This window comes from Leucoraja erinacea, chromosome 25 (genome assembly GCF_028641065.1).
Source record: "Leucoraja erinacea ecotype New England chromosome 25, Leri_hhj_1, whole genome shotgun sequence".
Classification (NCBI taxonomy): domain Eukaryota; kingdom Metazoa; phylum Chordata; class Chondrichthyes; order Rajiformes; family Rajidae; genus Leucoraja; species Leucoraja erinaceus.
This window is the reverse complement of record NC_073401.1, coordinates 24,301,652-24,319,784: the sequence shown is the minus strand read 5'-3', so window position 1 is coordinate 24,319,784 and position 18,133 is coordinate 24,301,652. Positions and strand designations below refer to the sequence as shown.

Here is an 18,133-nt window from a genome sequence, read left to right as displayed (position 1 = left end):
TCTAACTCTCTCTTAAAAATCTCCCCATGATCTATCCTTCCCTCTCTACCCCGTGCTCCTGCCTTCTCCCCATAACCCCTGACACCCTTATTAATCAAGAATCTGTCAATCTCCAGAATATCCATTGACTAGGCCTCCACAGCCGTCTGTGGCAATGTATTCCACAGATTCACCATCCTCTGCTAAATAAATTCCTTCCCATCTCCTTTCTAAAGGTACATCCTTTTATTCTGAGGCTATGGCCTCGTCCTAGACTCTTCCACTAATGGAAACATCCTCTCCGCATCCACTCTATCCAGGCCTTTGGGGCTGCAAGGCGTCTGATCAACATCTCTTTTGAAGGCAATGGCCCCTAATGATGTTGCTTTGATCTGTTGTTTGGTATTCATTATTTACCTCTTGCTTGGGCAAGGATACTCGATTCGCCTCATCTCCCATTCCTCAGCCTTGCTGGCAGATATCCGTGGATCTTCACCGCTTTTACATCAGAGGCGCATAGAAAGAGGTGAGAAGTTACTTACGATAGACACAAAAAGCTGGAGTAACTGAGCGGGACAGGCAGCAACTCTGGAGAGAAGGAATGGGTGACGTTTTGGGTCGAGACCCTTCTTCACCAGTTACTGTAAGAGGTTTCCTGTCAATAACTGATAGTGGAGATTCTTTGTTGTTGTTCTGACCAAGATACGATGTTAGTTTTCCATCAATAAATGGCATTAAAATAACAAGATATGCACGTGGAATAAGAAATAGCACACAGAGGGGTCATTTGGAACGTCACCTTGGGAATCATTAAAGATCGGATTCTTCTGCTGATTTCTATGGGTCCAGGCCACTCGTGTATTCTTCAGAAAGATGATAGCCGTTGACAGAAACCCACCATACAGCTATGGCATTGATGCCAATCACAAGGAAGTGACTTGGCTGATATTGTGTCCAACCAAGGATTGGATTTTTCATTAGATTTTCCAGGTCCGTTTCCCACAAACAACAGGCCCAGGAGGTCACCTCTTGCATTGCTGGGATAGACTCAAAATGTTGGAGTAACTCAGCAGGACAGGCAGCATCCCTGGAGAGAAGGAATGGGTCTCGTTTTGTGTCAAGACCCTTCCTCAGACTGAGAGTCAGGGGAGAGGGGGGGGGGGGGGGAGTACAGAGATATGGATGGGTAAGGTGCGAAATGTGAGATCAAAGGCGACGCAGGTCAAGGTATATGTAGAACGGATCATCGTTAGCTGAGGGGAAGATGACAATGAGGCATACAAACAGTAAAATTTAATCAGGACAGTAAAACTATTCTGAGAACATGGGATGGGAGAGGGATGGAGAGAGAGGGAAGGCTTCAAGTTAGTGAAGTCAATATTTATACTACTGGGTTGTAAGCTGCCCAAGCAAAATATGAGGTGCTGTTCCTCCCATTTGCGTTGGGCCTCACTGACTGTGGATGATGCCCCAGGACAGAAAAGTTATTATGAGAATGGGAGGAAGAGTTAAAACGTTTGCCAATCGGGAGATCACGTAGGCCTAGGCAGACTGAGCAGAGGTGTTCAACTGGGGGTCAGGTTTAGTTTTGGTTATAGATACAGCATGGAAACAGGCCTTTCGGCCTAACGAGTGCACTCCGACCATCGATCTCCCATACACTAGCGCTATATCCTACACACTAGGGGCAATTCACAGAAGTCAATTAATCTACAAACCTACACGTCTTTGCACTGTGGGAGGTAACCGGAGCACCCGGAGAAAGTCACGCGGTCACAGGGAGATCGAACCCAGGTCTCTACCGCTGCACCACCGTGTCGCCCCCAGATTCAGGTACTGCCTCAGATTCACCTCATCATTGTCTATCAATGATGGATGATGTTGGTTTTCTAACACCTTAAAGTTTCAGATTGATAATATACTCCGTCAATGAGTAGACATCTCTCATGTATAAATTTACCACAAAAATGACAGGAATTATGTTGGACTGCACATTTCCAAGAATCAGTGATTCCAAAATAACCTTCCAGTATTGACTCTAATAGTTGGTTGTAAATAGGTAACTTTCAGTTGTACTTCATTGAATCAGTTGGAAACAAAATGCAAATTTCAATTGTCTGAGAAATGTTTGATAGTTAAGTCATCATTCACTTGTGGGATTTCTGTTGTGCAGGCAGCATTTGGAGATAAGACAGAGATACCACCGGCTGCTGAGGTAACTTGCAGGCTGGAGACTTGGAGACCAGAAATGCCGAGCAAATTGGTAAGATCTGAAATGCCTCTTCCTTCACTTAATATCACATCAAATGTTTAATTGAATATGCAAAATCCCTGCTGGATATGGACACAATGCATTCCCAGCCTGACTCAGCCACTGATCACAGCTTGATGAAGTTTGGGATTTTAGTCATCCACGAATGTGTGGCAATTCAATGAACTTTTAGATTTTTTGATTTTTTTTGTTGATTTTCTTACCTGTTTCTGATGTTTCTCGTTTTAAATTACAGATTGTCTAGATAGCTTTGTGACCAAGTGCAATGTATTTGCTGAAGACAATTAGATGGGTAGGATGTTAATCTGTGAGCAAGCGTGGTCATTCTTAGTTTGGCTTAGTTTAGTTTACAGATATAGCGCGGAAACAGGCCCTTTGGCCCATCGAGTCTGGACCGACCAGCGATCCCCACACACTAACACTATCCTACACACACTAGGGACAATTTACCAAGTCAATTAACCAACATGTCTTTGGAGTGTGGGACGAAAACGGAGACCCCAGAGAAATCCCACACGTCATGTGGAGAACATACAAACTCTGTACAGTCAAGATCGAACCTGGGCCTCTGGCACTGTAGGCCTGCAACTCTACCTCTGCATCACCGTGCTGACCAAATTCTGCAAAGACAGAGCCAGTGAGCGGGCAGAAAAGGGGGCAGAGGGAACATAATCTGGGAAAACGAGTTCAGGTGTTGTTGTCGGGAATTCTGAAAATATGAAGGAAGATGATTTGCAATGCGTTTATCCCTGGAGCTTATAGACTGGGGAAGCTTGAGGGGAAAAATGGTCAACAGAGGGAACCTAAGGATGTTAGCGAGGCAATAAGTAGACATCCCATGACGTTTAGGTTCTACAGTATAGTTTGGTTAAAATAAACTTTGGGGGATGTAAACAGCTAAAGGATAATAAAACTGCTCAGGAAATGGGTCCTTCGTCCATTCGTAAGATCAGTTTATTTTATTGTCACGTGTGTAAATGAAAAGCTTTTGTTGCATGCTATCCAGTGATTACAATCACGCCATTTACAGTATACAGATACATGATAAGGGATATATGCGAGAGAGATTTTCAAAATAATAGGATAGATAAGGTTGACGATAACTCTGGAGGAAGATAAAGATGAAAGGTTACAATTTCTCTCATTGATCAACGATGACATTTCAAAAATGTAGAATTCACAAGTAACCATTGTGTTGTGACAATATAACAATATTGTAGGTACTGTGAATCTTTGAAACACTTTGGGTTCTCTCAGAGTGTTCTTCCAGTGTGCATTGTTAAGGCCTTCAATAAACCGACTTGTTCAAGAGACTTATCACAGATCTACGAGATGTTTTATATTGTGTCCGTGCCTATCTGAGGTGGGCCCTGAGTAAATCCAGAGATCAGCCATACTCATCTGGCATGTTGAGCAGACACAGGGGACTGAATGGGCTGCTGCTGATTGTATTTATTCTGCCACTTCATGTTGCTCTCACTAAACCCTTTACACCATTGCTGAAGCCACCCAAAATAAAGCACGGCTGCATGCATACCTTAGCATTGCCTCAGCGCTCACCGTATCTCACTGTTAGCGGCACCATAGAGCATCCCACTCGTTTATATCAATAACCAGTACTTTGCAGAAGTTAGCATGTTCTGTAAATTCTTGATATCAAATAATGGAATTACTGACTCCAGTTGAACTCTGCATTGTGTATGTATTGTAGTGTCACAGTCACACAGCGTGGAAGCAGGCCCTTCGGCCCAACTTGCCCACACCGACCAACATGTCCCATCTACACTTGTCCCACCTGCCTGTGTTTGGCCCATATCCCTCCAAACCTGTTCTATTCTTAAACGTTGCAATAGTCCCTGCCTCAACTACCCCCTCAGGCAGCTCATTCCATACACCCGCCACCCTTTGTGTGAAAAACATTTATGCTGTTTTATATATATATATGTATATGTATATGTATATATATATATGTGTGTGTGTGTGTGTGTGTGTGGAGGAAGGAACTGAATAGAGATCTGAATAGAGATCTGAAGAAGAATCTCGACCCGAATTCCTTCTCTCTAGAGATGCTGCCTGATCCACTGAGTTACTCCAGATTTTTGTGCCTATCTTCAGTTATATATGTGTATAGTTACAAGTATACATTGCGTGTCCAGTGTGTATTGTTCAGTGTGTACATTGCTGGAGTCAGGCTTTAAATCCTCTCTCCCCGACAGATATATTACTATGCTGTATATGTGTTTCGTGCAGCAGGAATTCCCAGCGATAAGATCCAGTATGTCACTATCGGAACTGGCTGCTGTGAGTTTACCACATCACTGCTAAGTGTACGTACTGTTTTGATTATCACTTGTTTCACTGTAAATCTATGTTTTTTCAAGTTAGTCAAGCGTATTTTAATGTCATATGCACAGAAACAGAACAATGAAATTCTTACTTGCACCAGCACAACAGGTCTGTAAACACAGTACTCGATAGAAAACATGATAAAGAAACATTAAAACATTCAATAAATAAAGAACCCGATATAGTACAAAACAAAACAAAGCCCGACGTCCATAGCCCTAAGGGTGGTGAATGTGTAGAATTCAATGCCACAGAAGGCTGTGGAGGCCAAGTCATTGGGTATTTTTTAAGCGGAGAGTGACAGATTCGTGATTAGTACGGGTGTCGGGGATTATGGGGAGAAGGCAGTAGGACAGGATTGAGCTGGGAAAATAATTCAGCTGTGATTGAATGGTGGCGCACAATTGAGGGGCCAAATGGCCTTTTTCTGGTCCTATGACTTATGAACCTCTTTGCAACAAAATGTTTGATTTCTTATCTTCCCTTGGTTCAATCTGAAACATTACCTCTCTCCCCACAGACTTGCTGATTATTTCCAGCATTTTCTACTTTTATTTCAGGTTTTTGCGCATCGGCATACCTATTAATTTCAGAAGAACTTCTCCATTCTTGCACAAAATAGCTCTGGTTAATAAAGCCCAAAATCTCATACGCTTTGCTACCTACACTCCCAATATGTCCTTACATTTTCAAAGATCTGCACACATGAATGCCCAAGTCAGAACAGTGCGGTTCAGTTTATATTGCTTCTTTCTGTTTCTCCTGCCAAGTGGTTTCCCACTAGATTTGCAGTAGGCCATGCAGGTATGTTTTTTGCTTCCAGGACAATATTGTATAATGGGAGGAGCATCAGTGGGCTGTTCTAACATTGATTTTTCTCCTTTAGAACCTGATTATAGACCGGGTTGGGCGCAGACTTCTGCTTATGGGAGGTTATGGTATGATGGCTGTCTTTGCAATAGTGTTCACCATCTCCTTGAGTCTCCAGGTGAGTCACAGCCTCCTCCTCTCCTGCAAAAAGGGACAAGCCAGATTGGACCAAATCTACTTTGAGGTTATTTTATTTGGTTTAGAGGTACAGCATGGAAACGGGTCCTTCGGACCACCGAGTCCGCTCCGACCAACGATCCCCGCGCACTAGCACTATCCTGCACACTAGGAAACATTTACATCTATACCAACCCAATTAGCCTACAAACCCGCACGTCTTTGGAATGTGGGAGGAAGCCGGAGCACCCAGAGAAACCCCACGCGGTCACGGGGAGAACATACAAACTTCGTACAGACAGCACCCATTGTCAGGATCAAACCCGGGTCTCTGGCGCTGTAAGGCAGCAACTCTACCGCTGCGGCACCATCCCACCCTAATGCTGCAGTTGCTCTCACTTCACTTTTTTTCCCTGTTGCCAGCCGGGCAACCTTGGCAGCTTTTTAGGTTTTAAGTAGTCATTTAAGATGGCTTGCATGACGCATGCTCGGACGTAGTGCGTAGTTACCAGTCGGAATTATGCTCAATGAAGCATTCACATATTATTTCTGCTTCATATAAAGTCACAAACTAACATATTCGCCAATCAAGACATGATATATACCACAATGACATGCAGCAAAATTATAATACGTTATCTCAACTCTTTTTACACATTGCAATTAATGCAATTTTTATTATTTCTTTCCACTTCCAAACAAAAATGTGGTTGGATTATTCAGCGTATGATCAACCTGTGTCAATAAATCCTGGATCTTGATAACATATATGCTTAACCATGCACACTACAGATTGATGCATATTTTCTGTGAAGGACTGAAAATGATCATGACATGGCCATAGCATGGGTCGTTATTGCTATTGGTACAGAAACACTCTCGCTTCCCACTTAATTTATCCACCACAAAATATACAGGTTGCAAGAAATTTTCTAGATGCATTTTATAATAATAGCTGACAAAACTGACTATACCCATCTGACAGGTTAAACATTACACTAACTAACAAGAGGACATAAATGCAGCAAATGTTTGGTAATATATTTAAAGGTGTCAAGATGCCACATTACCAGATATTCGGATTAGATGTATGTGGCAATGAAGATACCCAGTTTGTAAGCACCATTTAAAAAAAGATTGTTGATAAATGCTTTTTCCATCATTCCCATTTCAGAATTAACGTTAAAATTTCAATTGGAATATCTCCTGACCAAATTTGTGATGTATATGACTGACTGTAGAAGTAAAACTGGGATAAATCCAACGTATAGTTGTGAATGGTGCTCATTAAATAACTACAGTACTGATACTCCATATTAACATAATTGATTTGCCATTAAAATTAATTCTGTAATAACATGTCAGTAACAATCGAACACTGCGGTTTTAATGTTTCACGTGTTCAAAATTTAATTAATCTATCTTTATGGATTAAAAAAAATAATAACATTGGGAATTAAAACACATTTGATTGCATTCTGTTATCAAACATAGTCAATGTTAGCTCTGAAGACATTTACAGCACAATAGGGTCGGGGCGGGAGGGGTGTAAGAATCAGTGCAGGATGGATAGATGGCGGTGAGGGGCTTGAGAAGGCAATCGGTGTGGATTGGATGGATTGAGGCAGGGGAATTAGTGAGTGTTGGTTGGAGTAGGTAAAATTGTGAGGGGAGAGCACGGGGGATGTCAGTGGGGTTGAATGGTGGGGGATCTGTGCAGGATGGATGGGAGGAGAAGTGCAGGATGAATGGGTGAGCAGTGCAGGATGAAGGGGTGACAGTACAGAATGAATTGGGGGATCAGTGTAGGATTGATGGGGAGTGGCAGAAGAATCAATGCGAGGTGGCTAGGGAGATCAGTGCAGGATGAATAGATGGGGGGGGGGAGAGTGGGGGAGCACAGGGGATGTCAGTGAGGACTGAATAGAGACAGGAATGGGGATCAGTGTGGGATGGAGAGGAGGGGTCTCAGGATAAGGGGAGTGGAGGGGGCGTATGAGAGAGAGAGAGAGAGAGAGAGAGGAAGGGGCAGAGGAGCTGGGAAGGAAGGCCAGCACTCCTCGGACAACACCTGTCAGGCACAGAAATCGCAACCAAAATATGGAGGGGACCGCGTACAGAATATCTTGGCGGCCACTTACACACACGCGCAAGGATTCGGAGGCTTCTGTGAACGGTAATTTCAGCTCAACTGTGCCTGTCTCGCCTACAGCCCCGTCTCAATCCACAAAGGGCTGTTGGTTAACCTGGCGGGACAGGCAGAGTGAGCTGGCTGGGGGCACCGTGCCCATCTGACTCCTGACGCTCTGCCATCCCCGGGGGTGAGGGAACTCTCGGGTGGGGACGGGGATGGTCCAGTGGCGGTTCGGCAGCGATTGCAGCGCCGGAGACCGGGATCGATCCTGGCTGCGGTGCAGGTCGAGAATGTTTTGGCACGTCTCCCTCCTCCAATCACCCCCGTCCCCCCCTCCCTCCCTACTCTACTTCCGCCTCTGACCGACACCTCCCTCCTCGAATGGTCTGTTTTGAAAGCGCAGTTGGCGGCAAAAATCCTAGAGGATCTTTGGTTGGCGTAGTGGCAGCAGCTGCCGCCAACAGGCCGGGCGGGCCGGGTCGGGGCGCGGGAGGAGGAGATGGATCCGTCGCGACCGCCGACATTCGCTCCGACCCTCCGTCACGCCATCTTTCCCACAACCGTCGCCGACACAAAACGTCACGTTCCTTTCCTCCAGAGATGCTGCCGGACCCGCGGAGTTACTCCAGTTTTTTGTGTCTATCTTCGGTATAAACCAAGTTGCCAAGCCGGGCAAAATGACTCGCCGTTTAGGTTGCCCGGCGGCAGTTTGAGTGGTCATTGGCACCCGGGCAACCGTGAATTTCGAGCCCTGTAGCTTCCGCTTCCTAGAGCACATTTATCTGGTGTGTATCTGACACGAAGGAATCAAATACACAGGACAAGATGGTAAGAAGTCCCTTGTGCCAATAGGTGGGGAGCATTTCACGACATTCGTTGATTGTTGAGAGCGGTAGACGCTCAACATCGGTGGGGGGCGGTGGGATACGTATATCTTGGCCTGGGTAACCTTCGGGACAGTTGGGCACAGGACACATCATCTGTAGTGTACCCTTGCATCACTGGGTGTTTCGGCCTTTTAACACTATACACCCTCCACAGGGCTGCCAACATTGGGTGAGAGTTGAGAGTGAGAAATTGCGAGAGAGCGTAGCGACCGAGGGGGGGAGGGTGTGTCTCCCCTCCCACGGTAGGGAGCTTTTGCATTTTTCAGCTTGAAATTGTGCAATCTGTTGCATACTGTAGCGAGTCCTTTAACATACACTGGAATGCAACATTTTTGCTTCAAATTGGATTAGGTATGAATAAGGTTAGACTATTTACATTCCTAATAACGTTCCACAGTAGAGCCAGGCCCTGATCAACTTGAATGACCTTATATATTCATGTGTGGATATCAGATCATAATTCATGCTGGTATGCATATATATAGAGAAACAAAAACATAGAAACAAGGCAGGAGGAGTCAGACTTCCATCACAAATGGTTCTGCACAAATAAATCAATCAACCTTTCCCATTCCCTGTGACTATAGAAACAAGATGAAAATAATGCCACATATTCAACCGTATGTAGTTCAATGAAATTAAGATGTATATGTACAACATAGATAAGTCCACCAAGTCCACACCTACCAGCAATCTACCATACACCAGTTGTATCCTACATGCCAGGGGCAATTTACAGAAGCCAATTAACCTACAAACCTGCACTTCTTTTGGATGTGAGAGAAACCAGAATATCCAGAGAAAACCATGTGGTCATAAGGAGAATGTACAAATACTGTACATACAGCACCCGTAGTCAGGATCAAATCTGGGTCTGTGGTGCTGCAAGGCAGCAACTCTACCGCTGCGCCATCGTGCCATCCCATTAAATTATTTTTTCTGTAATATATTTATTATGGTGTCACGTCAATAACGATGAACACATTATTCTGATTTCTGCCCTTAGTTGGATAACACACATCTCTAGTCACAATGTGTTTTATGGCTGGTTTTCAACCTCTTCAGTCTGAAGGTCTCGACCCGAAACATCACCTATTCTTTCTCTCCAGAGATGCTGCCTGTCCTGCTGAGTTATTCCAGCTTTTAGCCTTCAACTGAAGACTGTCTTGACCCGAAACGTCACCTAATCCTTTTCTCCAGAAATGTTGGCTGACCTGCTGAGTTACTCCAGCATTTTGTGTCTATCTTCCGTGTAAACCAGCACCTGCAGCTCCTCCCTGCACATTTACTTAACACTGCGGGTTTAGGGAATCGGGCATTATCAGGAGTTAATTTGCCCAAGGAAGTTGAGATAGATACAAGATCAGTATTTAACAGATATTTGGACAGGTACATGGATAGGAAAGTCATACGGGTCAAATGTGGGCAAATGGAACTAGTTTAGTTGGGGAATCTTGGTCGGGATGGAGGAATTGGGCCAAAGGGTCTGTTTCCATGCTGTATGTCTCCATGGCTGTGTTGCCAGGTGATGGTCTGGTTTGCTTCCCTGACATGAAATGGTGGCTGAAGCACAACTTTCCAAATTGGAGATGGTACCAATTTGGCTTTACTTAAACCAAATATGTTGTAATCCGGAAAATTGTGCAATTTGTTGCATACTGTAGCGAGTCCTTTAACATGCACTGTATGAATAAGGTTAGGCTAATTTACATTCCTAATAACATTCCACGGTCGAGCCAGGCACTGATCAACTTGAATGACCTTATATATTCATGTGTGGATATCAGATCATAATTCATGCGTATGCATATATATAGAGAAACAAAAACATAGAAACAAGGCAGGAGGAGTCAGACTTCCATCACAAATGGTTCTGCACAAATAAATCAATCAACCTTTCCCTTTCCCTTTCCCTTTGACTATAGAAACAAGATGAAAATAATGCCACATATTCAACCGTATGTAGTTCAATGAAATTAAGATGTATATGTACAACATAGATAAGTCCACCAAGTCCACACCTACCAGCAATCTACCATACACCAGTATCCTACATGCCAGGGGCAATTTACAGAAGCCAATTAACCTACAAACCTGCACTTCTTTTGGATGTGGGAGAAACCGGAATATCCAGAGAAAACCATGTGGTCATAAGGAGAATGTACAAATACTGTACATACAGCACCCGTAGTCAGGATCAAATCTGGGTCTCTGTGGTGCTGCAAGGCAGCAACTCTACCGCTGTGCCATCGTGCCATCCCATTAAATTATTTTTTCTGTAATATATTTATTATGGTGTCACGTCAATAACGATGAACACATTATTCTGATTTCTGCCCTTAGTTGGATAACACACATCTCTAGTCACAATGTGTTTTATGGCTGGTTTTCAACCTCTTCAGTCTGAAGGTCTCGACCCGAAACATCACCTATTCTTTCTCTCCAGAGATGCTGCCTGTCCTGCTGAGTTATTCCAGCTTTTAGCCTTCAACTGAAGACTGTCTTGACCCGAAACGTCACCTAATCCTTTTCTCCAGAAATGTTGTCTGACCTGCTGAGTTACTCCAGCATTTTGTGTCTATCTTCCGTGTAAACCAGCACCTGCAGCTCCTCCCTGCACATTTTCTTAACACTGCGGGTTTAGGGAATCGGGCATTATCAGGAGTTAATTTGCCAGAGGAAGTTGAGATAGATACAAGATCAGTATTTAACAGATATTTGGACAGGTACATGGATAGGAAAGTCATACGGGTCAAATGTGGGCAAATGGAACTAGTTTAGTTGGGGAATCTTGGTCGGCATGGAGGAATTGGGCCAAAGGGTCTGTTTCCATGCTGTATGTCTCCATGGCTGTGTTGCCAGGTGATGGTCTGGTTTGCTTCCCTGACATGAAATGGTGGCTGAAGCACAACTTTCCAAATTGGAGATGGTACCCATTTGGCTTTACTTAAACCAAATATGTTGTAATCCGGAAAAGGTAAGAAAAACATTAGTGCCATGCATGTATAATTGGTTCTCCTGTTTCTACTGCCCTAGGACAAGATCAGCTGGATGCCATTCCTCAGTATGGCTTGTGTCTTTGCATCCATCTTAAGCTTTGGAATTGGCCCAGGTGAGCTGTCTGTCAATAAATATATTTTCATTGCATGAAAAGAGACAGTTCATCATTGAAGCAAAGGGAAGATGGCAATTACAATAAATCAGAAATAAAAAATAATAAATGCTGCAAGCACTCACTGGATCTCCAAGATGGCGCCCAACCACAGGCGGCTCTTTGTGTGCTCGCCACATAAGTGGATCTGCAATCACGTGTTACAATCGCTCCGCTCTCTTAAATCTCGTTTCCAACAGCGACTCTGTGGACGGTTCGATTGCAATCATGTATTGTCTTTTCGCTGACCGGTTAGCACGCAACAAAAGCTGTTCACTGCACCTCGGTACACATGATAATAAACTCAGCTCAAATGGGTCAGGCAGCATCTGTGGATAGAAAGAGACAAATGAAAAGAATTAATGTTTCACGTTGATGACTTTGAATATAACAGGAAACGTTGAGAGATATTAAAAGTTTTAAACATGTGTATACAAAGGGGAAAGAAAGGAATGAAATAATTTAAAAAAAGTCTATGATAGTGAGGGAGGCGAGAAGATTTAAATGTCTAAAATGGGACAAGAATGAAAAATGGTGCATGACGTTTGTAAATGGGAATAGCCAAATCACAAACTAAACCTAGAATTCAGTTTGCTGCACAGTTGAGAGAAAATATATGGTCCGTTGGGCTGAGGATGAGCTTTATTAAAACAATGTAGGGGGACAAAGCAAATAGAAGTTAATCACATACATAGATTGCCATTTGTGTTTTGCGTACCTCCTAATGTTTCCCAAGTTCCAACAGGGCCGAGGGTCATCCTTCATCTACCAAGAATCCAGCCAATGTAACTTCTGAACTATAATGCCCCATTTGATAGTCATACACACAATGGTTCAATGGTTCCTTTATTATCACGTGTACCAAGGTACAGTGAAATGCTTCTTTTGGCATGCAGCTCCCCTGGTTCTTCTTACTAGGCCTTTTGTCCAGCGTCCACTGCAGTCTTCCTCCACCCTCCTCTCCGCAGCTTCCCTCTCCGGGAGGGTTCCCGGTTCTGTGGCGGGCGGGCCAGGCCTGCCGTTGGGATATGGCCACGGCTCGCTGGGGGTCCTTGCCGCATGCAGCTCGCTAGGAATGTGTATCCAATGATACATACGGTTCAGGAGTAGAATTAGGCCATTCGGCCCATCAAGTCTGCTCCGCCATTTAATCATGACTGATCTATCGCTCCCTTCTAACCCCATTTCCTGCCTTCTCCCCATAACCTCTGACACCAGTACTAATCAAGAATCTATCAATCTCTGTCTTAAAAATATCCACTGACTTGCCCTTCTGTGACAAAGAATTTCATAGATTCACTACCCTCTGGCTAAAGAAATGGTACCTCATCTCCTTTCTAAAAGATACTTCATTGTCACATGTATCTAGGTACGGTGAAATGCTTTGTTTTGCATACAACCCAGTAGGATCATACAGCAGGCCTCACCTAGGCAGTACACAAGAGTCACTGCGTTTCTGGCGCTGACAAAGTTAAAAAAAGTTCACCGGACATTCCAATTCTTCTGCCTGCTGCCGCACATAACAGCAGGCACGCCGGGTCCCCCCTTGTTTTCGGTGGCCCCCCTCCCCATCTTCATTCTTGGCATCCCATGCCAGGTCCCTCTATTATTCTTGATGGTTCACTTAGCTCTCGGGACCCTTCGTGCTCTCGGTGGTACCGTTCCGGCCGACACCGGTGGCTCGCGGCTGAGTTCGGTGACAGGGGTGGGCGATCCTCGATCCGCGGGCGAGCAAGTCTCCAGCAGTTACAATCAACATAGTTTGCAACACTATTATTCTTCCCAGCTGACTGTTCATGAAGAATGTTCCATTATATCTCAACATCACGTATACCAGTTGAATTCAATTTGTAAACTCATTTTCTCTTCTACGTTTTTAGCCGGAGTTACTGCAGTAATACCGAGTGAGATTTTTGACCAGACTGCTCGACCTGCAGCCTACATGATCAATGGCTCCCTGTTCTGGATAAACCTCATTTTGATAGGGATGACTTTTCCATTCATTGTTGTAAGTGTTCCAAATTCAAGCAAGATTTAACTGAATTTTGTGATACAGACTATATATGTCGCAAGATATTCTGGGATGTAGCATTCATTTTTTGAAACGCCTTTAATATTTATTCACTAGTCTGTATTTTCCTTCCCCCCCCACCCACCTTCTCCATAGTCTGCATCTCTTCTTGGTCATATGTTCATACGTTCTAGAAGCAGAACTAGGCCATTCGGTCCATCAAGTCTACTCCGCCATTCAGTCATGGCTGATCTATCTTTCCCTCTCAAACCCAATCTCCTGCCTTCTCCCCATAACCCCTGATTCCCGTACTAATCAATGGTCACATCTACAAGCCACTTCCTTCAATCATGCTCTAAGAGACGTTAATGAAATTATATGTTTTGATGATTTCCCAAGTCTCCTAGATTGATTTTTGTTCAGTTGAGATCTGTACATTACATTTGTGTTCACTCACATCTTGGAACCTCAAAGATTCACAACATCATCATTTCATTGTGACCAAATCAAACAAAATCAATAGAGAGCTTCTTAGAAGGGTCTCGACCCGGAACGTCACCTATTCCTTTTATCCAGAGATGCTGCCTGTCCCGCTGAGTTGCTCCAGCTTTATATATGTCTTTCTTCAATAGAGGGTAGAGTTGTGTCCTAGTCTTGGAACAAATCATTAATGCTGGTCCCACTTTTCTTCATCACCTACAATAATGATTTGAATGAAAATGTAGTCGGCTGGGTTGGTATGGTTGTGGATGATGCCAAAAATAGTGGTTTATTGTGTAGTTTAAAGTTTAAAGATACGCCATGGAAGGGCAATTTACAGTGGCCAATTAACCTACAACCCTGCACTTCTTTGGGATGTGGGAGGCATACGGAGCACCCGGAAGAAACTCACACGGCCATAGGGAGAACGTGCAAACTCCTGAGGTCAGGACCAAACCCGGGTCTCTGGTGCTGGGAGGCAGGATCTTGATCGGTTGGGCACGTGGGCAGAGGAAGGGTTGATGGAATTGAATACAGAGACATGTGAGGTGATGCATTTTGCGAAGACTAGCATAAGCAGGATCGACACAGTGAATGGCAGGGCTCTGGGGGAGTGTTGTAGAGCAGAGGGATCTAGGAGCACAGGTACATAGGTCGGTGAAAGTGGCACCACAGGTTGTTAGGGTGGTCAAAAAAGACCTTTGGAACATTGACCGTCATCAGTCAAAATTTTAATTATAGATGTTGGGAGGTCATGTTTAGAGTATGGTGTTCAGTTTTAGTCACCACGTTATAGGAAAGATGTTCTCAAGTTGGAAACGGTGCAGAGAGGATTTCCAAGGATGTTGCCAGGACTCGAAGGTCTAAGTTATAGGGAGATGTTGAGCAGGCTAGGACTTTATTGCTTGGAGCACCGGAAGATGAGGGGTGATTTTATAGAAGTGTGCAAGTCCATGAGAGGAATATCGGGTAGACACATAGAGTCTCTTTCCCAGAGTAGCAGAATAAAAAAAACAGAGGATATAGGTTTAAGGTGACAGGGCAAAGATTTAATTGGAACCTGAGGGTAACTTTTTTTACACATTGAGTGGTGGGTGTATGGCACAAGCTACCAGAGGAGGCAGGTACTATCACAACAGTTAGGAAACATTTAGACAGGTACATGGATGGGATAGGTTTAGAGGGATATGGGCCAAATGCAGGCAGGTGGGACTAGTATAGATGGGGCATGTAGGTCAGCATGGGAAAGTTAGGCCAAAGGGCCTGCTTCCACGCTTTATGACTCTAAGAGAATCAGGAACAAGGTCAGATGAGTAACCCTTGTTGATGAGCTGAGGAAAGAGAGCAGGGGGAGGGAAGAACACATGGAAATGTCTGTTATAGAAGCAAGAAAGATTACAAAGAATAGTGGGCGATACAGTGGCACAGCAGTAGAGCTGCCACCTTACCACGTCAGAGACCTGGGGCTGTCTGTACAGAGTTTATACATTCTCCCTGTGATCGTGTTGGTTTTCATCAGTAATAGGAGCAGAATTAGACCATTCGGCCCCTCAAATCCTCTCTGCCATTCAATCATGGCTGATCTATCTTTTCCTCTCAACCTCATTCTCCGTCACTTCTCCCCCATAATCCCTGACACCCGTACTCATTTTCTCTGGGTGTTATATGGCTTCCTCCCACACTCCACAGACGTGCAGATTTGTAGGTTAACTGGCCTCGGTAAAAATTGTAAAATTGTCCCTAGTGTGTAAGATAGGGTTAGTGCGTGGGGTGATTGCTGGTCGGCGCGGGCTTGGTGGGTCGAAGGGGCTTGTTTCCGCGCTGTATCGTTAAAATTTAAAATAAAGAATAGATGTTGCAAGATAATAAGTAAGAGTAAAGGTGTGTAAGTAATGGTAATAGCAAAATCACTGAAAATCCTGCTGACTGTGTTTTGTCTTTCAGGAGGGTCTGCGCAGTTTCTGTTATGTGCCGTTCCTTTCTTTTAGCTTCTTTACAGCTATTTTCATTGGATTTTTCCTACCGGAGACAAAAGGGAAGACCTTCCTGGAAATTTCTCGGAAGTTTCAGAGTCTCAACTTTAATGGTCTGCTGAATCGTCCATCAAGTTTGTGAGAGCAAAATATAGAGAAAATAGATTAAGTAATCGGCACGCATCATGTATATCTGTTATCAGTCATCGCATAATATCTTTCTGAAGACTGGTCCAGGATTTCTGCTATTCTTCAATCACATGTCCCGGGAAGATTCACTTAGTGTGTTTATTGAGGCAGAAAAATTGGAAGTTACCCTCAAAAATCAATACAATATTTTGTTTCGAAGATAGATACAATGCTGTAGTGGCTCAGTGTGTCAGGCAGCATCCCTGGACAATAGACAATAGGTGCAGGAGTAGGCCATTCGGCCCTTCGAGCCAGCACCGCCATTCAATATAATCATGGCTGATCATCCTCAATCAGTACCTAGTTCCTGCCTTCTCCCCATAACCCCTGACTCCGCTATCTTTAAGAGCCCTATCTAGCTCTCTCTTGAAAGTATCCAGAGAACAGGCCAGAGCAAAGGAACAGGTAATGTTTCGGGTTGAGACGCTTTTTCAGACCAATAATTAAAATATTCTGCATTTTGCTGCGGGGTTTCATGTTCATGATGCTTCAGAGTTTGTTGGGGAAGCCTTTGCTCTATTTTCTCTATATTTTGATGTAATAAAAACAATCAACAAAATGTTATTCGTAGTTTGAGCGTTTCAGTTTAAATAATTAAACAATCTCACATTACAAATTTGATTCTGGTAATTTCAGAAGTAGTGACATTTGTTGCTCTTGGTGATAAACCAAGCCTTCTTTGGAAGATAGCAGAAGAAGTCTCTACAGATATCTCTTGAGATTTGAAATGGATGTTTAGTTTATTATTGTCATGTGTACCGGGGTAAGGTGAAAATCTTTTGTTGAATGTTTACGAGAATGATCCCAGGAATGAGTAGGTTAACATATGATGAGCGTTTGATGGCACTGGACCTATATTCGCTGGAGTTTAGAAGAATGAGAGGGGACCTAATTGAAACTTAGTATACTGAAAGGCTTTGATAGAGTGGAGGTGGAGAGGATGTTTCCACTAGCGGGAGAGTCTAGGACTAGAGGTCAAAGCCTCAGAATTAAAGGACGTTCTTTTAGGAAGGAGATGAAGAGGAATTTCTTTAGTCAGAGGGTGGTGAATCTGTGGAATTATACAGTGGAGGTGAAGTCATGTATATTTAAGGCTGAGATAGATAGATTCTTGATTAGTATGGGTGTCAGAGGTTATGGGGAGAAGGCAGGAGAATGGGGTTAGGAGGGAGAGATAGATCAGCCATGATTGAATGGCAGAGCAGACTTAATTCCTAATTAACAGAATGGCCTAATTCTGCTCCTATCACTAACGATGACTTATGATTTATCTAAATAAAAGTCTATACATGATTCCAATCAAGCCATCCAGTGCATAGATAAAGGATACAAAGAGCTCTTAAAGATAGCGGAGTCAGGGGATATGGTGATCGGGGTGCTGAATGTGGACGATCAGCCATGATCAACAGTGAATGGCGGTGCTGCCTCGAAGGGCTGAATGGTCGACTCCTGCACCTATTGTCTATTAACATTCACTGTTTCTGCGCACCCAAGGACCATGAGACTTTGGGTGGTTCTGCTACACAGTGGAGGAGATGGGGCAGGGAACTATAGTATCAATATATGGGTGACATTCAGGGGCAGACAGGCACTGGTGGAGCCTCAGAAATGAAGACAGGATATTATGTTGCCTCCCCAATGCCAATAAGCAGCCGCAGAACACATTGAGTGGGAGGGTGAATGCCAGACACTGTGTTCAATATTGCTGCCAATGGTCTAGTTTT

General features: G+C 44.0%; 2 protein-coding genes across 3 annotated transcripts in view; both read left to right on the top strand.

The window, feature by feature from the left end:
* Positions 1 to 330: 330 nt before the first annotated feature.
* Positions 331 to 18,133, top strand: part of LOC129709116 (solute carrier family 2, facilitated glucose transporter member 11-like) — a 54,310-nt gene continuing 36,507 nt past the window's right edge. Inside the window, exons 1-2 of the mRNA XM_055655236.1 lie at positions 331 to 505; positions 2,157 to 2,242. Coding sequence (XP_055511211.1) covers positions 346 to 505; positions 2,157 to 2,242 — 246 coding nt within the window. The 5' untranslated portion in view covers positions 331 to 345. The remainder of the gene's footprint in view (positions 506 to 2,156; positions 2,243 to 18,133) is intronic.
* Positions 7,609 to 17,263, top strand: LOC129709117 (solute carrier family 2, facilitated glucose transporter member 11-like). Of its 2 annotated transcripts, none has more exons than XM_055655238.1 (4): positions 7,609 to 7,760; positions 11,642 to 11,717; positions 13,637 to 13,764; positions 16,192 to 17,263. In XM_055655238.1, the coding sequence occupies exons 2-4, from the start codon at positions 11,657 to 11,659 to the stop codon at positions 16,360 to 16,362; spliced, it is 360 nt and encodes a 119-aa protein (XP_055511213.1). In that variant the 5' UTR covers positions 7,609 to 7,760; positions 11,642 to 11,656; the 3' UTR covers positions 16,363 to 17,263. The 2 variants fall into 2 exon arrangements, with proteins under 2 accessions (XP_055511213.1, XP_055511212.1); XM_055655237.1 differs by lacking the exon at positions 7,609 to 7,760 and adding an exon at positions 8,140 to 8,546.